The 23362-nt window shown below is 40.7% G+C and overlaps 2 protein-coding genes across 2 annotated transcripts in view; one reads left to right on the top strand and one right to left on the bottom strand.

Annotated features, from left to right (window-relative positions):
- The first annotated feature begins 702 nt into the window (after positions 1–702).
- Positions 703–2906, top strand: Ras3 (ras protein). The gene is given in 1 exon segment (NM_001043507.1): positions 703–2906. A coding segment is annotated over 1 exon segment (555 nt). The 5' UTR covers positions 703–813; the 3' UTR covers positions 1369–2906.
- A 187-nt stretch (positions 2907–3093) lies between these two features.
- Positions 3094–23362, bottom strand: part of LOC101735863 (rootletin) — a 44471-nt gene continuing 24202 nt past the window's right edge. Inside the window, exons 26-38 of the mRNA XM_038011702.2 lie at positions 22925–23132; positions 21921–22030; positions 21298–21474; positions 20723–20830; positions 20549–20633; positions 19926–20020; positions 18629–18857; positions 16632–16776; positions 14968–15212; positions 14335–14492; positions 13068–13238; positions 12356–12490; positions 3094–11459 (exon numbers count right to left, since the gene is read on the bottom strand). Of these exons, the coding sequence (XP_037867630.1) occupies positions 11352–11459; positions 12356–12490; positions 13068–13238; positions 14335–14492; positions 14968–15212; positions 16632–16776; positions 18629–18857; positions 19926–20020; positions 20549–20633; positions 20723–20830; positions 21298–21474; positions 21921–22030; positions 22925–23132 (1974 nt within the window). The 3' untranslated portion in view covers positions 3094–11351. The remainder of the gene's footprint in view (positions 11460–12355; positions 12491–13067; positions 13239–14334; positions 14493–14967; positions 15213–16631; positions 16777–18628; positions 18858–19925; positions 20021–20548; positions 20634–20722; positions 20831–21297; positions 21475–21920; positions 22031–22924; positions 23133–23362) is intronic.

Genomic DNA, 23362 nt, shown 5'->3' with positions numbered 1-23362 from the left:
GATCTCGCGACCCAGTCGTATTAAAGCATGAGGCATTTGAAGACACCATTTTATTCATTGGAACGGCCTCCTTTAAAACTGAGATTGCTTCATTAAATAAAAAATAAACAGGAGGATGATATAAAGAAATAAAATTTATAATATAGCTTATACTGATAACAATTAATTCTCCCTAAAGTGTCGTGTCCTTAGCGACAACCTTTTGAAAATTTGTTGCACTGCCCTCTGTACACAGCTTTTAGAACTATTAGCAGTCTAAATAAATAAAAATTGTCTTGCGTAGCTACACTAGCTACATAGATAAAAAAACGAAAAATTTATCAAATAACATACGATTCCTTTTTTTAAAAATTACACTAATTAATATTATAAAATTATTTTTTACGAAAATTTGTTAAATTAATGCATTTATTCGCTAGTCAGTACAATTGATTGTTCTAAATGAAATAATTGTACTGGTCCTGTGCAGCGTCCTGTTCATGATTTTTTATTAGTCGTTCTGTGTCTGCTAAAAGTAGAACACGAAACAAAAATAGTTTTATTTAAATTAGCCGAGTCGATATACTATAGTTTGTGAGTAGAAATATTTATATTCTTAATACTAGTGAACTGAATAGTAGGTAGTCAATGGGAAATCAGGTTAATTTTTCAAGTCAGCAACACTAACATAGTGAGCCATCGCCCTCTTAACGGTGTCATGGCGGTTTGACTTGTTGAAGGTTTTTTTTGCAATAATTACCAAGTTAATGTGCTTATTACCGATTTGATCTTTAATTTCTATAAACAAATTCAAGTGACACAATATAGGGAATAATGCGCGAGTACAAAATAGTTGTGTTAGGCAGCGGAGGCGTGGGAAAGTCCGCCCTGACAGTGCAATTTGTACAAGGCATCTTTGTCGAGAAATACGACCCAACCATCGAAGACAGCTACAGGAAACAAGTGGAAGTTGATGGACAGCAATGTATGCTCGAGATCCTGGATACCGCAGGTACAGAGCAGTTTACCGCGATGCGGGATCTCTACATGAAGAACGGGCAAGGGTTCGTGTTGGTGTACTCTATCACAGCACAGTCTACGTTCAATGACCTACAGGATCTACGTGAACAAATCCTGCGAGTGAAGGACACGACCGACGTGCCAATGGTTCTGGTAGGCAACAAAACCGATCTAGAGGCGGAGCGCGTGGTTGGCAAGGAACAGGGACAAAATCTGGCGCGCCACTTCAACTGCGCTTTCATGGAGACGTCGGCAAAAGCGAAAATACATGTTAACGATGTGTTCTATGACTTAGTGAGACAGATCAACAAGAAGTCCCCCAAGAAGGATGAACACAAACCTAATAAACGGAAATGTATTATTCTGTAAGAGTGCTGTACGAGTCTCCGACGCGTCTAGGTATAAATATATTTAATAATTTGAAAGACTTCTTGTACCCAGATTTGGCTCTCGGCAGTTCCCAAAGTTTATCTAGGTCGGGTGATGAACATTGTTGCTTCAAAATACCTGTATGAGAATGTGTGTTTGTTACACTGTATATTACATGTGCGGTAACACTCGTGAAATCCAGTGTCACTGATGATAACCACATTTTCTCTGTACAGGCGTAGTTAATAATATCTTACTCTATTTTGATAGTACAGTATTTGAGGATAAATTCATTGTCTTTGTGTGTTTCACTCTAGAAAATTCCATTTGTATTGTGTGGATGCGGTTAGATTGCGAAGTTGTAAATGATTATAAAAAAAATATTCCTTTACTACTTATGATGTAAAACATTGTATTTTGAGCCTATGGGGAGTGTGTCCCATTCTTATCTAAAACTTCAAAGTATATGATTGAACAAACCGTAATAGACTCCACAGTAAATATTTTTCGATGTCAGCATGCACTCTCCATGGCCTCCTCAGTATTAGAATCAATTCCATTTTTTTTTTCAAAATTCAGTGGAAAATTTTATGAATTGTGTTATTATAAATAACCGTGTTGGGTACAGACAGTCTTCTGTCAATTACACAGGAAAATTCCTGAGAAAACAACACATTTGCCATGAAACGCATCAAGGGCACACGCATTAAACAAACAATTCATATTATTCATTTGAAATTGTTAAAATGCCAGTTATTAAGCATTTAGTTTTTATTTGCTGTTTGGACCTAACATAAGGTTGTTAACTAGAGTCTAATTGTACTGATTGGAATTATCCGTTATGTCTATGTGACATTTAGACGGAGGCTGTAGAAGACAAGCTCGGTGTATTCTGTGCCAGCTGGTCTGAACCAGTGTAATGTTTAATAATTAAGGATACATTAAATTTTTTCAGATATATTATTGTCTTGTTATATAATTCAAGTGTATTGAAGAGAATGTTAGCGTAACAGTTTAGAACTTGATAAATTTAAATTTTAGAGAAGCCTTAGGTGATTGCACCCTGCAGATAGTTGTTGATGTCTCTATGGTGGAGTCCTGTGCCATTTGTTGTGCTTACACCATTGGCACTGTACAATTGACCCCTAAAAATATAAAGAGTTCTAAATAAAAATTATCGTTATTATAAATAAAATGAAGTTTACTAATTACAGTCTCATTTTTTAATATTAATTAAATACCAGCCAACGTTTTGCTGCTAGAACTTTGTTAAAAGTAATGATAGATGTTTGAAATATTGTTACGAGAATTAGATGTTTCCTCAATTTTTCTTCTGTTAAAGTTAATGACTACTGCACAAGGATATTGGTATAAAAACTTTGATCTGAGTTTTTAATTATATTTTTTTATATATATTGTGCAAATCAAAGAAAATATTGTATATTTTTATCTTTCGATCAATAATAATCGACATGTACAATAAATATTAATTTCTTTTTCTTTTGCAAATTTATCAATAAAACCAATTTTAAATATGATGTCTTAGGGTATATTTTGTCCCTCCCGTGATGCTCCCCTCATGTCAATTGACCTGGTTAGTGTCTGATGAGTCATGGTACAACTATCGGTCCTGGCGCGACGTACCCCCACCGACAATCAAATAAACACCAATTGACTCGGAGAATTTTAATGGTTTATAATCAAATTAAACGACAGCACATCATCTGCTACTATTTTATTTCAGTGTAAAAAAGATACATAAAAAGTGTTGCTTACACGTTATAGAACACACAATAATATTAAATATAAACGCAGTGAGACGTGGCGGTCGTATGTCGACATTCTAGTAACATAAGAATTGACACAGTCCTACATATTAACGTAATTCTAACAAAGTACGACAGAACTATGATAATCAAGCAATCTAGCTAGTTAGATAAAATAAGTATTATATTAATTCACCACTGGCACACCCCATATTGTGTAACAAGATCTAACGCATAGATCGAGCACACCATGGGATGAACTATGAAGCTAAATTAAACTTAATTTGCAATATGGTGGGTTTGAAAAGCCGTGAATGTAAAGGTCACAATTTGAATGCTCTGGATCTATATAGACTTCCCACGCAATACGTTCTTTATTGATCACATTCATAAGAGCGTTTTATTACAAGTTTTTCGAATTCCCGATTTCGTTTTGAAATGGAATGCAGAGTAAAACTTGCATAACAATGCAGTATAAGTACGCTGCATAAAAACAATTCGCTTTTATCAGGATGTTAGGCAACGTCTAGCTTGCTTATCTACGCAGCGGGGTCAAATTGTGATTCAATACAACTAACTATATCCGAAACCAGATTACCTATACGTTTTCTATAATATGAAATTTGCTTTATGATAACTGTAGGTACGTAAAAATACATAGCGATAAGTGTAAATTCCTTCGAGTGCGATATGATTTTGTGGAAACCAGTGCATCGACAATCCGATATCTACGACTTGGAACGTGTAAAAATTATCTTAATTTTTTTTAAATTCTATTTCGTTCACTACTAAAGTTTTAATCCAAAAATTTGTGTTTTTAAGACTACAATTTTAAGATTCATAAGTAATTCGAGGCGGAAATATGATTAAAATTTAATTTTTAAAACCCAATTGGACGGAATTGTTTTCATGGTAATTACTTACGAATACATCTCTAAAATTACAATAGAATAGTTGAACTTGAATAATTTGAATAACAAACACGATTAATAATGTCGTTATTCACGTATAAGCTGGTCGCGAATAATTTTGCGAATTGTAAGAACTCTTTTATTTTCAATTAAAATGAATTGGATTACATAACGACTAGAACATTCTTCGAAAAGTGGGCGGTAAACGGGCTGTTAATGTGGGCAGTTACGATATTTTCCCATGTACTTTTTTGGTAATGTAAACTTATTTAAATCACATTTCGTTACAACAACTCGTTTTTATTTGGGACGCAAAATTATGAATTACGTCATTGTTTTAAAAAAAAAGAAAACCTGATCCAATTAACCTAATTCGTTAATTGAAAAATGGTTTTATAGTAAGTAAACAAGTGTGAACGAAGATAACTGGTTTATAACATTTTTCATTCAAAATAATTCGAGACTATTCGAAAAATAGTTTATATTCATTTTCACTCGTGAGCATTGCGCCAAAAATTAACTAGAACATTAGCATAAAAATCGCCTCGGACTGTACTTCCGGCGCGTTCAACCTCAACACCTTATCTATCCACCGCACTCTGCACTCCACTATCATTATATCCTGCTCACGGCTTCTAAAACTACAGCGAACAAGAAGAAGACGGATGATTTAAACAAAATCCCTACGTACAGATACGATTTGTTTGCCAATAATGGTGTCCTCCAATGTCCAGATGATTGAGTCATGCGTGTTATCAAACAGGTATTCTTGTGACGAATTAGCTTTAATTCTACAAATCTCTAAACAGTACACAATGATTCATAGCTGATTACTTGTATATAGAACTAAAAAGGTCACATGTTGAAACTTTGAATTGAGCATGGGCCTTAAGCTTCGGGTCTTAAAGACTATTTTTGTTCGTTTCAATAATTTTGTTAATTTTTGTTATTTAACCGTTGGTCAATATGAAATAATTTATCAAATACATACGTTCATTTATTATTACAATGATGTAATAGTCATTTTACACGCTGACTTCCCTAAATTGTGCTCATTTTACGTGCTAATAAAGTTTTATAAAATTCACGATATTAATATAATTATTATCAGTAAGCGTGTAATATATGGGATTGATTAACTGAATAAATATATCATTCATTATTTACTAATACAAAAATACAAAAAAATCAATTTAAGATTATTGTTTAGGAATTCGATTTTTTGTTCACTTGTTTGAGAAAGATTTTGTTTATAGGTGTTGGTTGGACGTTCATAGGAATTTCCAGGCAGCATACTTTTGAGGCAAGACTTCGAACCGATCTGCTACTTACATATAAAGTAATTTGATGGCACTATAATTATGATTATAGTGCTCTTCAATTCGAAACACGATTAAGCATGAGATGAAATATTCGAGATAATAATAGAAGCAGTAAAGGCACGTATGCGATAATGAAGCAGAAATGACATATTTGAGATATTCCAGTCCTTTTTATGAGTGGTACGATCGCACTAATGCATTCCTCAAAGTCCAAGGAACTTTTTTGACAGGCACCCTATTCGTCTCATCTATACTTAAACTTAATAATATATAAATCTACAGTGGTTTTTACGGATGCTCCGTTATAACTACTGAACCATGCATCCGATTGACTTGAAACTTGGTATCCATGTAGAAAATACATGTACTTAATGGATAGGCTAATATTTATATGTGTGTTGGACTCTCTATACCAGTTGCGGGGGCGTTAATGAGAGAAATGTTAATGTTAATTTTAAATGCCCAGCGAAGCGGACGGGTACAGCTAGTTTTCTATAATTTAATCTATTTTATTTTTTATAAAAAAGTTAAAAGGCAGTTAGCATAATATTTTAAAGTACTGGTAAGTAAACACTTTGGTCTTCTGCGAGCACGGAAACTACAGTATTCGAAACAACGGACATAATTTAAATAGAGGTGTGAAAGGCCATTTGGTATAAGCGACATTTTTCAACTTTACAGGAGAGCCATTTAGAATTTAAAATTTAAAAAAATAATAATATAAAAAGCTTCTTTAGCTAGTTCAATGGAGTTCTCAATTGAAGTTCAATTAAAAACATCGGACTGTCGATGCTAATGTCAAATAAAACGCACCTTCAATTACAAAGATGAATGTCGCGTATTGAGCGAAATGCCGCTTAAACCAATTTGACTGGAGGTAGAACGTCTTATGAGTCCGCACGGGTAGGTACCACCACCCTGCCTATTTCTGCCGTGAAGCAGTAATGCGTTTCGGTTTGAAGGGCGGGGCAGCCGTTGTACTGTTAAAACTGAAACCTTACAACTCGTGGCTCGAGGTGGATGACGGCATTTACGTTGTAGATGTCTTATTAGCTCCGGTTATCACTTAACACCAGGTGAACCGTGAGTTCGTCCACACATTTAAGCTACAAAAAAAAACCCTTCCACTTTTGAGGGCGATTTGACAATAATAAAGGCGAGATTAAACCAAAGAAGATACTAAACGCTGTCAGGTTCTAGGATGAACTGTTTCTAGACATTGCTTCCCGAGCACGGTTTGTCAAATGCAGTTTGACAAGACTGCTGAGCGGTAAACATCGGATTTGCTTTGCACCTAAGATTGTTGATGCCTATGGGCGACTGTAATCGCTCACCATAGAACGACTCACATACTCGAAGGAAAGGACCTTGACGTACCATCCGGCTTTGGAATGAGCTCCCCTCCACGGTGTTTCCCGAGCGCTATGACATGTCCTTCTTCAAACGAGGCTTGTGGAGAGTATTTAGCGGTAGGCAGCGGCTTGGCTCTGCCCCTGGCATTGCTGAAGTCCATGGGCGACGGTAACCACTCACCATCAGGTGGGTCGTATGCTCGTCTACAAGGGCAATAAAAAAAAAACCATGCGAATTCTCAACACGTCAGAAATTACACAAAGGATAGCGAAAAAAACTATAAAATGCAGCTCATTATGATGAGTTATTATTAAACAGTCAGTGACGTCACAGGAAAAGCCAATCGAAAAATGAATTACGCTTTGCCACATACATAACTCAATACGTATGTATAGAGTTATTTTGCCAATTAATACGTGTGTATAGAATTGTTTGCTTGCGGTATATTAAACGAATCATTGATGATGTAGTTTGAAGTCACTATTGTTAGTGCTGTATCAGCTCTGAGTGCGCAAAGTGGCCCGAACGGGAAAACCGCATTAAATTACCGATTTTTCCTCAAATTTCAAAATAAATCCCAAAATTCATAAAAAAAAAACACCTACAGATCGCTGAAACAACTCCCGACCGCGTAAACTGCAATCGATTTCAAAGAGTATAATGCCTTTTTGGATCCGTGTGCTTAGTGCGAGTTTCTTAACGCTCTCGATAGCGTAAAAGTTAACCCAATTTTGTATGCAGTCGGTACAGCGCCCCTAGCGGCAAACGTACGCAAACGATCCCATTCCATACAAACATGAGCTAACTTTTACGCTATCGAGAACGTTAAGAAACTCGCACTAAGCACACAGAAGTGTATTTTTTTTTCCAACTATAGACTTCATAAAAATATGTTTTTTTTTTTAAGATTATCAGACGAGTCTTTTGTCCGCTTGATGGTGAATAGACTCGACAATGCCGGATAGTTAGCATTCACGTTACCCCGAAACTTTTCTTTTATTGCCCTTGTAGTCAAATGAGCATAGCCCCGGCTGACGGTGAGTCAACGTCGCTTATGGACGTCAGCAAAGTGAGGTGTCACAGCCAAGCCGCTGTCTACCTTTGAGTACCTACTCCTTTTTTATTATAAACTAGCGGCCCGCTCCGGCTCCGCTCGGGTCTTTAACAAAAATTTCAACAATATTTGACGTTGTTTTATTTAAAAAAATAAAAGAACTCTTATTTTGGCATAACTATAATAGTTAGACATATTATTATGCTGTCGCGACACTTTTTGTAAATAATGATGTGTTCTACAAAGTTGTAATACATTGTTTTATTCGATCGTCAATAGCTTTCGCAAGGCACGCGTTGTGAAGAATATTTTAGGTAATTTTTTACACCTTGGGTTACATTATTGGAGTTTTAGTAGAGGATCCTTAATTTTTTTCAAAAAAGATTATAGCCTATGTCACTCGGGAATCGTGTAGCTTCAAACAGAGAAAGAATTCAAATTCAAATCGGTTCAGTAGTTTCGGAGCCTATTCAATACAAACAAATCTTTCCTCTTTATAATATTAGTATAGAAGTATAGATATAGTTTTTTTTTTAATATAGCATAAAGAAAGTGTTTATGCAAACAACGATAAAGTCGTATGGCTCCCGCGCCCTCGCGTTTCTCTCCGTGAGATTAAAAAAAAAATTCCTTAATAGGAGCACCTCAAGTGCACGCTGCGCATTTAATATTTAGTCAATTCTCAAATAATACATTTAATGGAAACGACCTAATCTGTATTTTTCAATCATAAATTTCCCTAACGGAAAAAATATAACATAAATCTGGGGGTGATGTTTTTAACAGAGATATCCCTCAAACTTCTTCGTAGACTAGGCCTGAATCATAAGCAAGAATAGCGCAATTACTGATATATTACAAATAAAAATAAAAACAGCGCACATAACGTATCGTCTGGTATAAATTAGGAAAATTTTCGTAATTAATTATTAATTGCGTAAATGCCAAATAAAAAAAATTACTTCTTGGAAAACATGAACGCAACGGGCGATTACTCATTTTAAATTAACAACTACCTTTAATTGCTACGTATAATTAATTCCCTTGACGTATTATTATACAATTAAAACATTTTCATCGGGACAATAACTTAATTGCAACGTAGAAAACGTAAAAAAACACGTATAGGATGCGAATAATAGTGTGCTTAGTGCGAGTTTTTTAACGATCTCGATAGCGTAAAAGTCAACTCAAATTTGTATGCAGTTGGAACAGCGCCCCTAGCGGCAAACGTAGGCAAACGTTCTAACCCCATACAAATTTATGTTAACTTTTACGTTATCGAAAACGTTAAAACTCTCACTAAACACAGTATATATTTTGAATGAATCAAGTAAGACTCCGCGAGAATTGCATCTTAGTATTGAGCTGTAGCACATTCTTGCTTTATTTTTAACGTAAAGCAGCAGTGCGTTTGTAGAGTACAGGTTTTCCTTTTTATAATACCGTATAAGCAGACGAGAATATGGCCCACCTAATGGTGAGTGGTTACCGTCGCCCATGGACGTCAGCAATGCCAGGGGCAGAGCCAAGCCGTTGCCTACCATTGGTTTACAACGTACGAGAAGCTTGATACGAATGCACCGAATATTTTATCCTTTAGGTCACGACGTCTTCTAAAAATGACTATACTTGAAAACCAATATTGTCCCAAATTAAACATTGATTGTACATATTATTATTTAAATCTAATGTTTAATTACCGAACTGCAATCTAGTTTAGTGTTTCTAATAGATGCATAAACTATCAAGCTGCGGTGGCATCGTGGCGCGTTCATTGTGTCAATAAGAGAGTAGTATTATTAGTAGTAGCAACAGGAAAGACGAAGGTATCACAAACCATACAGCCTAATACTTTGTATATTTTGTTATATGAAAAATAATATGCAGTGAACATTGATACGGATAAAATAAGGTGGAGTTGTTTTATCTGAGACTTCTAATCAATTGAGATGAAATTAAATGAATCGAGATAAAACGGGATGAAATATAATCTCTATACAGCTTATTGCTTAGAGAATTTAGTGGACTTTTTGGTAGAACTCGAGATGCCACTTTTTGGAGTTTACTCCTTTAGAATCGATTTACATATATAGGCCCGGGGTATGAAAATTATGGGGACCAAAATCGTACTAGCATGTCACACGAAATGCGTTATGCGCCTGATTGGCTCCTGATTGCGTGATGCGTGCGCGCGCCAATCAAAATCGTACTAGCATGTCACACGAAATGCGTTATGCGCCTGATTGGCTCCTGATTGCGTGATGCGTGCGCGCGCCAATCAAAATCGTACTAGCATGTCACACGAAATGCGTTATGCGCCTGATTGGCTCCTGATTGCGTGATGCGTGCGCGCGCCAATCAGGAGCCAACGCGCGGCCGCGTTATCGCAGGTGACGCCGGGCTGCTGCGCCGGCAGTCCGCCACAAAGCCTCGTACTGATCGCGCGTTTCTCTCATTATTGTATTTTCATATATTTGTTAGTCGTTTGTTTTGTGTCTCGTTAATTTGTTAATAATCTGTAGTGTATCGTGTTGTCGTAATATAGAACTATTTCTCGTATTGTTTCGTTTAATTTTTTATATCCAGTAAACTCCAGTCGTGCGTCGGAGCGGACACACACACTTTTTTTTTTTTATTGCTTATTTGGGTGAATAAGCTCGCGACCCACCTAATGCTACGTGGTTACCGGAGCCCATAGACATCTACAAAGTAAATGCCGCCACCTACCTTGAGACATGAGTTCTAAGGTCTCAGTTTTTACATGAAGCGACTGTTTAATTTTCCCGCATTTACGCACTTTCACAGATACTAAACAATCTATAAACAGCAGTTAATACAAGTTTAAGGCCAAACAAAACTATAATATAACAAAATATAACAATCCACACAATATTTGAGTCAGAGTTCCAAGCAACACTATACTTGTCACATATTTACCTCGTGCTATAATGTACCACGCCAGACCACATGTAGCACTAAACAGTGCATTTAATACTAAACGTGAGTACTCGTGAACATTTAGAAACACCACTACCTTAATCCGAAATAAATTGATGGCGTTGTAATGCCAACAATGAACACATTCAAGATTTCTTCAATATATTGAATAATCGTTGTTTAAAAATTATCATCTCTTAATATCTGAACACTAATTTATATGTAATCTGTTACGCCACAAATGCTGGCGACACTTTTACTATGGCAATTCTGTACTAAATTTGTTACGCCACAAAATCTGGCGACACTTTAACTATGGTAGTTCTGTACTAAATCTGTTACGCCACAAATTCTGGCGACACGTTTACTGTGGTAGTTCTGAACTAAATCTGTTACGCCACAAATTTTGGCGACACGTTTACTGTGGTAGTTCTGAACTAAATCTGTTACGCCACAAATTTTGGCGACACGTTTACTATGGTAGTTCTGAACTAAATCTGTTACGCCACAAATTTTAGCGACACGTTTACTATGTTAGTTCTGGACAACAGATTTACTGTTACGCCATACGGCTACACTATGGTAGCTCTTAAGCCCTTGTTAAGTTTTCTTCGGCGATTCAAATCTGAGGTTGTATTTATTTTGATGAGTCGTAGCTGTCGGTGAGCGGCGGTAGACTGTGAGCCAGGGTGCTGTCCAACTTTCTGGCTTCATGTTCCAATGTGTAAGAGTCCAGGGCCGGATCCTGTTGAAGACAATATATTCTTTGTTTATTGTCAAACTTTTGTAATTGTTTAAAGTCAGTGGTCAAATTGAGAGTAAATTAATATTGTTTGTCTTTAATATTATTTGTCTATGTCTATGTCTTGGCGAAATTTGTGATTTTATATTTTTGAATTTCGACTGTACGACCACTAGTATAATTAATAACGTAACGTTTGAATTAATAATAGTTTAAAAAAAAACAAAAAAAATACGCTTTTCTAGAAAATCCTACTAAAAATAGAAAATAAATCTTAATAAATTTGAATTAAAAATAATGTAATAAACAATTATTTTATTGTAAAAAAAGCGTGAGGTGCTTTTCAGGATATAATCAAAATAATCCTTCTACTCAGATCTGTTCATAAACTATTTATAACTACACGCATAAATTTATTAAGATTTATTTGCCGTTTTTTAGTTGGATTTCAATTTTTTCAACTATTTTTTTCAATTTTTATTTAAAAAATTTTAATTATCAGCGGTCCTTAATAACTATACCAAATTTCGAGTTAATCCGACGTTTTGAAGGGGGTCAAAATCAAAGATTCCGTTCCATACGAACATACAAACGTCTGAAGCTGAAAAGCGTATTAAAAAAAAGAAACAGTGGATGCTCCTAAAATTGGTCTTTATGTGGACACTAGCGACCCGCCCTCGCTTCGCTTAGGAAACTGTAATTTATTATTGATTTCTCCACCATTTAATGGATGTTATTATACATATAAACTTTCCTCTTCAATCACTCTATTCATTAAAAAAATCGCATCGGAATCCGTTGCGTAGTTTTAAAGATTTAAGCATACATAGGGACAGACAGATATAGGGACAGAGAAAGCGACTTTGTTTTATACTATGTAGTGATGTAGCGGCGGGTACCTGCGACACCGTCCTCAGCGAGTCCCCGAGCGCGGCCCGCAGGCGCTGCACGTCCCGGGCGGCGCGCCCGCTGCGCGACACGTACGCCTGGCGCCGCCGGATCTCCGCCGACAGCTGCGCCCGGAGCTGCGCCGCCTGACAACAGCAGTACAATCTTTGAAGTTATACTTCTTTATGCGCGTTATGAAAAAAAATTTTTTTGTCGTCGCCGTGGCCTAAAGGATAAGACGTCCGGTGCACCGGTGTTCGAATCTCGCTGGCGGGTACCAATTTTTCTAATGAAATACGTACTCAACAAATGTTCACGATTGACTTCCACGGTGAAGGAATAACATCGTGTAATAAAAATCAAAACTCGCAAAATTTTAATTTGCGTAATTACTGGTGGTAGGACCTCTTGTGAGTCCGCACGGGTAGGTACCACCACCCCGCCTATTTCTGCCGTGAAGCAGTAATGCGTTTCTGTTTGAAGGGTGGGGCAGCCGTTGTAAGTATATGGAAACCTTAGAACTTATATCTCAAGGTGGGTGGCGCATTTACGTCGTAGATGTCTATGGGCTCCAGTAACCACTTAATACCAGGTGGGCTGTGAGCTTGTCCACCCATCTAAGCAACAACAAAAAAAAATTAGGCCGGGTGGTGGTACCTACCCACGCGGACTCACAAGAGATCCTACCACCAGTAAAAAGACGAAATGTGAGGGTTTTCGTACCTGGTTCTCGAGACGCAGCATCTGCTGGCGGTGGCTGGCCTCGCGCGCCTCCAGCAGCCGCTCAGCCTGCAGCGCGGCGCGGCGGTACTGCTCCGCGTCGTCGCGGCACTCCGGGCCTGAAGCGGATAGCTCGCCCAGGTAGCGGCTGCGGGCCACCGCCAGCTCCGACTCCTGTGGAATTACAACCGAGCCTAGATCAGTTGAAGTCGCAGCGCAAAAGACGAGACAAGTTCGGTCGTACATTTTATTTTTTAGTCTGGCAATTTAGCCTTGCGATGCCAGTGTTGCCGGCGTTGAGTTTATAAAATCTTCAATTGTTATTTGACAAATGATATAGAGCGCAATTACATGAAGTTGGTTTATTTGAATTCGTTAATGTAATGAAATGAAATTATCTAAATAAAATTTCGGTAAATCTATCGAAATTTACTGAAACATCAAGATTTATTTTGAAAGAACCTGTGAAGCCACGTCTGATGGCTTCGTTATCCACACTAGCTTACTTCCACGAGTGCAAGCAGTCAACTACACAGCTCCTCGTGACTCACTGAGTTTTTTGCCGGATTTTCTCAGTGGGTCGCGATTCCGATCCGGAAGTAGATTCAGCGAAGCACTGCTATTACTAGGACTAGTGTTAGCAAATTCTCTCAGGTTGAGCCCGTGAGCCCACCTGTTGGTCTACACGAAGTTGGAATAGCCCTTAGGCCACCAACGATTAGACAGGAATAAAAAGCTCCTCGCATTTCGATCGAACTGGACGGTAGATACTGGACCACCAATGCCCATAGACCAAACCCGTTACTTACGTACCCAGTAAGTAGTACGCGTGAAGCCTTCAAACATCGAATCTGAACTCTATGTCAGCCCACTGAGTTTCTCGCCGGATCTTCTCAGTGGGTCGCGTTTCCGATCCGGTGGTAGATTCTGCGAAGCACGGCTCTTGCTAGGTCTAGTGTTAGCAACACTCCCGGTTTGAGCCCCGTGAGCTCACCTACACGCTAGGGCAACGCTGAAATAGCCTCTCAATGCTATCTGTATAGGCAGGAAAAAAATCTAGTTTTTTTTTGGTTTCTCCTACGTTTTCAGCGTCTCCTTAACTAGTAGGTAAGCTCCCGGGGCTCAAACCTGACGACGTTGCTAACACGAACTCTAGCAAGAGCCGTGCTTCGCAGAATCTACCACGGGATCGGAAACGCGATCCACTGAGAAGATCCGGCGAGAAACTCAGTGGGCTGTGTCTGAGGGTTGAAATCCGGTAAATACGTGCCTTATCAGCAAGTTCCTTCTCGAGGCGTCGTATCTTCATCCTCAGCTCTCTGTTCTCCAGCTCGAGCAGACTCAGCTCGGTGGAGAGTCCCTTGTCCCTGCAGGGCACCTCCTTGTCCTTGTAGCAGTGCGACGACGAGTCCTTAGTCGAATCTGGCCCTGGAAAGGAGAGTCAAATTTCGTAACCCGAATCTATGAAGTAATTTTTTGTACGACTCCTTTTAAATTCTTTCAGTAATAATATATTTGTCACTCTTATTCCCAAAATTTATGACTTTTATCGTAACCTAATGTGAAAACTGCTTTAGCACAAGAAGCAAATACACGTATTTAGGAGAGAGAGAAAGATATCTCTATCGAATAGTACCGAAGGATTCGATTCTACTATGTGTGAAATTTTAGTAACAGTATAAATTATAAATACACGAGATATGAATTTTAGTTTTAGTTGTAACTATACTTGAGGCCTTAGAACTTATATCTCAAGGTGGGTGGCGAATTTAGGTTGTGGATGTCCATGGGCTCCGGTAACCACTTAACACCAGGTGGACTGTGAGCTCGTCCACCCTTGAAAGCAATAAAAACAAAATCGAATGCGGGTTAAGTACCAAACAAAGTCAATGTTTCCACAAACCTGAATCCAAATCCGAGTAGTACACGCTCTTCTCGGTCCGGTCGTGGCTCTTGGTCCTCAACACGGAGGGCCTGGTCATCCTCCGGTCCGCCTCCAGCTTCCTCAGCGTGTCCTGGAGGGCGTCGTTCTTCGCTTTGAGCTCGGAGCGCTCTCGCTGCAGCTCGTGAAGCTCGCGCTCCAGCTCGCCGTCGTTGGACTCCTTGCCGTCCCAGGTCGTCATGCGCAGTTGGGATTCTAGGCCAGATCTGAAACCAATATGACATATACAAAAGATTGCCGTATACCTTTTTTTTTTCTACCTAAGCTGAGAGCCTTGAGAGGCAATTTCAGCTTAACCTTAACTAGTAGGTGAACTCACGGGGCTCAGACCTGATGCCGTTGCTAACACTGGCCCTAGCAAGAGCCGTGCTTCGCAGAATCTACCACCGGATCGGAAACGCGACCCACTGAGAAGATCCGGCGTGAAACTAAGTTTTTTTTTTATTGCTTAGATGGGTGGGTGGACGAGCTCACAGCCCACCTGGTGTCAAGTGGTTACTGGAGCCCATAGACATCTACAACGTAAATGCGCCACCCACCTTGAGACATAAGTTCTAAGGTCTCAGGTATAGTTACAACGGCTGCCCCACCCTTTAAACCGAAACGCATTACTGCTTCACGGCAGAAATAGGCAAGGCGGTGGTACCTATCCGCACGGACTCTCAAGCGGTCCTACCACCAGTAAAAAAACGGTAACAAACAGTATACAAAAGATTACCGTATACCGACTGCAAATAATCAAAATGAGATTATCATCAATATAGTTTGGAGTCAATTAAACATTAGTTATTGATGAAATTTAAAATGAACCGCGTGAGAAATATCGGCTTTCAAATAAACAAACGAATCATTAAAATCGGTTGACCTTTTAACGCTGAGGAATCCATTTACGGATACCCCGGTCGAAGGGGGGTAACGGACCGGGTTATGTCGGACTCCGGCGCCTCCTGAGAGGAAGAAGGGGAGAAGAGAAGGGCCGAGGTCCTCCACCTCCCCCAATTTCTCACAGGAGACTACGCCTTGAAAAAGGCGCGCGAAGCACTTGCCCCGTAGAACGACTACTGACTAACTAAACCCCATCGAGCTCCGCCACACCGACTACACGAAACTTACGGTACCTCAGTGCGCGCCAAAATTCTCGCCTTAGCCGGTACCCGTACTAATGTTAAGACGGGATCTCATTGACCTAGAGTTAAGTTATGACACATAAAAAAAACTTATCAAAATTTTTGTCTAGCTTCTTTTGTCTTTGTTTTGTGGATTTTATCTAAATTAAAGCAATATATCTGCGTGTCTACAGAATCAGCAATCAAAACCAATGATTACACATCCCTACCATTCCACCCTCTGCCATGCGTCCAATACCCAATGTTAAAGATATTTCTTAAGCAAAGATACCGACTCGGGTCTGCATTCAAACCTCACACCCGAGATACAGAAGCGTAGATGAGCCCGCTGCACTGAGAAATCAAATAACGTCACTGAAGGTCGTTGACCTTTGTTTGTTTGTGTTACATTGCGCAGTATCCACACTGTTTCCATTGCTCTTTCTTTGACGTTCATTAATAAAACAGATCGGTCATTGAGAATAGAATGCTTTACATCTGCGTGACGCACGCTCTTACCGTTGCACTTCTACGTTTGCCAGCTGATTGGTGAGTCTGTGGACCTGGTCTTCCAGCGTCGAGTTCTGCCGCTTTAACTCGCCGAGAGCCGATTTGGCACTCTCCAGTTTCTCAGTGAGCACGCGCCGCTCGTTCTCGCAACTCGCTAAAAATAAAATTGGGTTTCATTAGGAAACGACCCTGGGTTCGATCCAGACCCTGTCATCCTGCACCCCCTCGCGGCCTCAACACGCGAGGCAATGATGGGACCATTCAAAATCACGGTCACAAAGTAATGGTTCAATAAACGAGAAACAAATTTGTTAATAACCAAATTATGAAAGAGGAAATCATTTCGAAATATAAAATAAGTTACTAAATCTAATATTATCGAAAATACTTTTTATTGTACTGTCATCGGTCCTAGACATACTCCTAAATTTGATGCAACGTTTTGTTAAAATATTAACGGCAAGATAGACAGCAGGATTTAGTATTTTACATGACACTAAATCTTGGGGCACCACGTGTGACAAACACATTTCTTTTCGCCTAACAGGGAAGATATATAAGACCTTAATAAGGCCTGCCGTCTTGTATGAATCAGCTTGGTGGACCACTAAAGTGGCGGATGAAAGGCGATTGCATGCAGCAGATCTCTCAGCATCTGCGAATGTTGCGATGGATGTGTGGAGTAACGAGAATGGATAGAATACGGAATGAATATGTTAGAGAAAGTCTGAAAGTGGCACCTCTGACAGAGAAGCTGAAAAGCGCGCGTTTGGAGTGGTATGGACATGTCATGAGATGAAATGGAAATGAGGTTGGTAAGAGAGTTTTACTATGAATGTGGAAGGCTTTAGAAAAAGAGGTAGACCTAAGAAGAAATGGATGGGTTGCGTGAAAGACAATATAAGAGGGGAGAGAGGATGAAAAAATTGTATATGATAAAGGAGTATGAAAGAAGAAAACATATTGCACCGACCCCAGTGACTGGGAGAAGGACAGGAGAATGCTGATAACTAAAACTTGAAGTACTACTAACTTACGATCGAATTTCGATTATTCAGCCAAAAGTAGTAATATTAAAGGGGGGGTATGCAATAGCTGGAGTCATTAGCCAATTTGCCTAAGTTAAGTAAGTAGTAGTAAGTAAACTCGGAAAGCATAATTATGTGGAGGTAGCCATCATACAACGCAAGATATTTGACAGATGACTGAATCTCGCTTACGACATTTTCAAGATAAGCTTACATATATATAAGTTCCGAACAACAACATTCGGACTGTCGGTCTACCGAGCAAATATCACCCGCTCGGTGGAAGATCTTCCTAAGAGAAACCCCACACATACTTAAAGGCCATATATAAAGATGCTGCTAACAAATCAAATAAACAGCGAAACTAGTGACTCAAAGACTCAAAGAGTGACGCACGACGTTCGATTGCAGCCAACACCAATTGAGTTGCTTCCATTCTTTGTCTCGAACTTTATTATTAATGTCAGAGAATGGTCTCTTTTGCTATTAATAAGTTGGACTATGTGAAGAGTCATTGTTGTACTGCGCAGTTTTCAATACGAACTCGCATAAGCGACCGTTTCATTAGTCACTTCTTCCCTGCATTGGGCCTTTTGTTTAAACCGATGAGAGCCCACCAAGCCTATAGCGGTATATTAGCCACGCAAACAATATGGCATTAACATAACCCTTCCTGATCCATTAACGGTGCTTTTAGGCATCACAAGCACCGGTGACCGTCCTCATCGAACCCGTCGCTTGCGACGAAGGGCTCGACGAGCGAATTAACCCATAGACACAGCCCACTGAGTTTCTCGCCGGATCTTCTCAGTGGGTCGCGTTTCCGATCCGGTGGTAGATTCTGCGAAGCACGGCTCTTGCTAGGGTCAGTGTTAGCAACTCTCCGGTTTGAGCCCCGTGAGCTCACCTACACACGTTAGGGCAAGCTGAAATAGCCTCTCAAGCCTCTCAAGCATAGGTAGGAAAAAAACCTCTTACTGATATTCTTCTGTATGTGCCTGAGTTTCTCGGCGGCGCTCTGTCCCTGCGCGCGCGCCTCGCCGAGCTGCCGCTGCAGCTTGGCCAGCTCGGCGCGCAGCTCGCCCTCAGCGGTGGCGGCCCGCTGCAGCGCTGCCGACAGCTGCTCCACCGTGCCCTTCAGCGACGTGCAGCGGTCCTCCAGCTGCGCTATCGTGCGCGTGTAGCCCTCGCAGCGCTCTTGCAGTTTCTGTAACCAAACATCGACTAATATATGAGGCAGTCCGCGCAAAAGTGGCCTAAGTTTACCACAGTTAGTATGGAGATAATGAGGTTCGAATTTACCTTTACAATACTTCGTAGGCCAAAAAATACGCGCTAAAATGATGTTAACAAAGGCATCTGTTATCTACGGATGAAACTAGGGATAGGTCGATTTTGCGTCAAAATTTTATTATGTTTTAAATAAATTGCAATACATAAGCATGAATATGAATCGTGGGTTAGGCCACTTTCGCGTTGACGGCCTCATATGTCTGATGACCTTTCGATTTGAGTCACCCGAACTCATATACATATGTAGGAGCGACCGCATTATCGATACAATCGTCAAACATCATAGACACGAAACAGTGAGTACACAAAACACGTTTATTTACAATATAGCAGTCATCTTTTAACGTCAGCAAACAAAACGAGAGTTCCTAGCATGGTAGTTCCGCTCTTCACGAAGGCTGGTAGGTAAGTGACAAATATTAAGTATATTATCTATCTAAGTGGCGTATATGCGCGCCTCCATCGACTAGGCTCTGTCGTAGCACGACTTTAGCCAAGTTCTGAATTTTCAAATTTTCAATTCAACAAATTCTTTGCAAAATTCTCATATCTATACTAATATTATAAAGCTGAAGAGTTTGTTTGTTTGAACGCGCTAATTTCAGGAACTACTGTTCCGATTTGAAAAATTCTTTCATTATTAGACAGCCCATTTATTGACGAAGGCTTATAGGCTATATAACATCTCGGTAAGACTAATACAAGTGGAGCACCAATACAGAATGTCTCAAAATAGGGTTTTCAATAGCCCCTTAACATACAATAATTCAAAAATATCTTTCTACGTAAATGAAGTGGGGGTAAAATTTTGCATTATGCCAAAGTAACTATTCCACGCTGACGGAGTCGCGGGCATAAGCTAGTTAGAAATATATTGGTTAAAGTGGCCCCCCGGTTTGTATGGAAAATACATTCATACGTCACAATTGGATCGCCTGCCTTCGGACATTAGTTAGATAGATATATAGAGAGATGTGATAACCTTGAGGGCCTGGTCCCTGTCCCTGGCGGCGACGGCGGCGCGCTGCACGTCTCCCTCGAGCTGCGCGCGCCGCACGTCCAGGCGGGCCGCGCGACCTGACACATCGCACCTTCATTACACACTTGTCTGTATGGGCTAAGTTCCCTTTGCCTGTCGACATCGACAAGAAGAAACAACAAAATACTTCGGAAAAGTATTTAAAAAAAGTTTGATCATAAATTATTGATCGTTTAGTATTTTTGGGTAAACGAAAATGCTTTCTTCGGTTATTAAAGAAAAATAGAGTTCATCAAAGCGACGCGATGCCACGCGATAATCGGAGATATCAAAGGCTACCCAATCTTGTATAATAAAAAAATGTATATTTTGACTATTTGCTTAATTATTATAGTAGTATTGTCATTTGTATCTATTTTGTATCTATCTATTTGAATTTATTATTTCGATAAAGTTTTTACAAACATTCTACGTGCCGCCCCCCACTCAGGGGGGGGGGGCGCTGCACTACACAATCAGGACTTAGACCTCACGACTCAAGCTGGATGGATTCGTCACTTAACGCCAGACGAGCCGAGAGGTCGTCGACCCGCGTACACATATAGAGCAGACGGAGGCGCGCATACCTTCGGCAGCCGTCAGCGCCTCCCGCAGCTGGGCGGCTTCGTGTGCGCGCTCGGCCAGCTGCGCGCGCAGACTTTCCGCTTTATTCTGTAATTAAACAATTAAAGCTAATTAATAAATACTCTATAGCAAAAAATACTAAAACCGGCAGGTGAGGACCAGACTAGGGGACGCACCTCCGCCTGTACTTTCTCTTCGGTGACGGAGCTTAGAGCTGCTTCTAAACTGGTTATCTTGTCCCTCAAGCTGCTTATCTCGACCGTCTTCGACTGTATCGATTCGTTCTGAAAACTCATTACTATTACTATTTAATTCATAAAACAGTATACACATAAAACATAGCATGTAGATGTTTAGGCGAAAGGTTCATTTGGTATAGTGGTTAAAAGAGCTTTCAAACATGAGTGTGAATGTCGCGTTCCAGGTTGAGACATGAGGTTTAAGTCTCTTAACCTCCAAACCGAACCGCGTGACAGCGGACGTTATCTGCGTGGGAGACCCACACCACGCCCGCCCCCCGTATGGGGGGACATGTGTCCGAAGCGTGTAAACAGTATAAACATAAAACATAGTATGTAGACGATTAGGCGAAAAGTTTAAAGTGGTGACAGGAGCTTTCAAACATGAGTGTGAATTTCGCGTTCCATACGTTGAGACATGAGGTTTAAGTCTCTTAGCCTCCAAACCGTGACAGCGTACGTTATCTGCGTGGGCGAGGGGGAGGTCACGTGCGGGTAGGGGGGGTGCGTACCAGCGCGAGCAGCTGCGCGTCCTTGTTCCCGCAGGCGGCGTGCAGGCGCGCCCGCTCGTCCTGCAGCGCGCGCAGGCTGGCGGCCGCCGTCTGCAGCTTGCCCTCGCCCTTGCCCTGCTGCTCCGTCGCCTCCTTCAACTGCTTCTTGAGCACGGTCACTTGGGACTTGTAGTCGTCCTGAAACGTTATAGTCATATTTTAAAAACCACTCAAATCAAACTAATTTTTTATGTTATATTTTTTTTTATTGCTTAGATTGGTGGACGAGCTCACAGCCCACCTGGTGTTAAGTGATTACTGGAGCCCATAGACATCCACGACGTAAATGAGATAAAGTTCTAAGGTCTCAAGTATAATTACAACGGCTGCCCCACCCTTCCAACCGAAATGCATTACTGCTTCACGGCAAAATTAAGCAGGGTGGTGGTATCTACCCGCGCGGACTCACAAGAGGTCCTACCACCAGTAATGGGATGATACAAATACAGCCTAATGTTACGAACATTGACATATGTCTAAGTTTTTTCACAAAACTGGTTCGTGACGAAGATAAGTGGAATAAAATGATATCTATCCCTGTAGGCTTATGACGGGTCACTACGAGAGATCCCTGTCAACTCTACCTTCTCCCTCTCGATTTGACAGACATCGTGCATCAGGTTCCTGACGCCCTTCTTGATCAACTCCGGGTCGACGTCGATTATCTCGTTACGATCCTCGGAATGGTCACGACCTGAAAAATTTAACACCCTTAATCAACTAGTAGTAGTAGGGGATTTTACCGGTCATCGTCCTGGTCGAACCCGTCGCTTGCGACGAAGGGCTCGACGAGTAAATTAACCCATAGACACAGCCCACTGAGTTTCTCGTCGGATCTTCTGTGGTTCGCGTTTCCGATCCGGTGGTAGATTCTGCGGAGCACGGCTTTTGCTAGGGTTCGTGTTAGCAACGTCGTCAGGTTTGAGCCCCGTGAGCTCACCTACACCTACTCACTAGAATAGGTAGTAAAATAAAATCGGTTGTCTGTAAAGACGGTTTACTGACTATAGTTGAACGTGACAACGTCATAAGAAAATACTGATGGAATGGTTTCATTTTTGAAAAGAAAATTTTAATTTTGTTTGATAGATATTTTGTATGGACAATTAAAACCACATTCACTTTTCACTGAACTTCATACTTGACGAAAACATGTAAATGTATTATTGTATAGCAGGGCAGACGCGGATGCATCGCTCACTCAAGTAGGAGAGAGACAGATGTCGAACGCTGCCGAACGCGGAGCCCGATTGTGCCTCTTTGTCGCTCGTTGCGCGCTCTCGCTTGCACTTCAAGCCTTAAATGGAACGCCTCAGAGCGAGGTAACGCCGCATGAGTCATGTTTTTTCGTGCGTGCAGCCGGCTCCATCGAATATAAGACGTTGTGACGTCAAAAAAGGGATTCTTTCATAATCGCACCCACGTGTTACAGCTCACTTTTTTTGCGGAATTACTGGTGTGGTAGGCCGTCTGTGAGCTTGCGCGGGTAGGTACGTTCCACCATTCTGCCTATTTCTGAGACAAAGCAACAAGAGTAGGGCAGCCGATATACTCTACTTAATAGGGACTTGCATCTCGGCGACGGTACCTCGGTGCGGGCTGTAGCGGCGCGCGGGGCTGGCGAGGCGGCGGCGCGCGGCGGGCTGCAGCGAGCCGTCGGGCTGCACGCCGCACACGCGCCGCAAGCTGTGCACCACCGACGACAGCTTGGACTCGGCCTCGCGCCTGCCGCCCTCGCACTGGCTCAGGGACGCCTCCAGCGCGCGGCACCGGCCCTCGCACCCGCCGAGCCGCGCCTGCACACCACGCCGATCATACGTACATACGGACTCAGTGTTAAAACTACACTTTTAACCCAAAAAATTACTATTTTTTATGGGATTTTATGACCTGGTAACTAAGACCTTTCTAAGACCTAAGGTCATGTCTTATTTTAATTTATATTCTTATTTTTGTGAAAAATGATAATATGGAGTGAAATGAAATTAAATGAAGATGATTAATTTGAGACATTAATCAACTGGGA

The sequence above is a fragment of the Bombyx mori genome, chromosome 6, assembly GCF_030269925.1.
Source record: "Bombyx mori chromosome 6, ASM3026992v2".
In the NCBI taxonomy this organism is placed as follows: domain Eukaryota; kingdom Metazoa; phylum Arthropoda; class Insecta; order Lepidoptera; family Bombycidae; genus Bombyx; species Bombyx mori.
The sequence above is the reverse complement of the archived record's forward strand: the minus strand, read 5'-3'. Positions and strand labels throughout refer to the sequence as shown.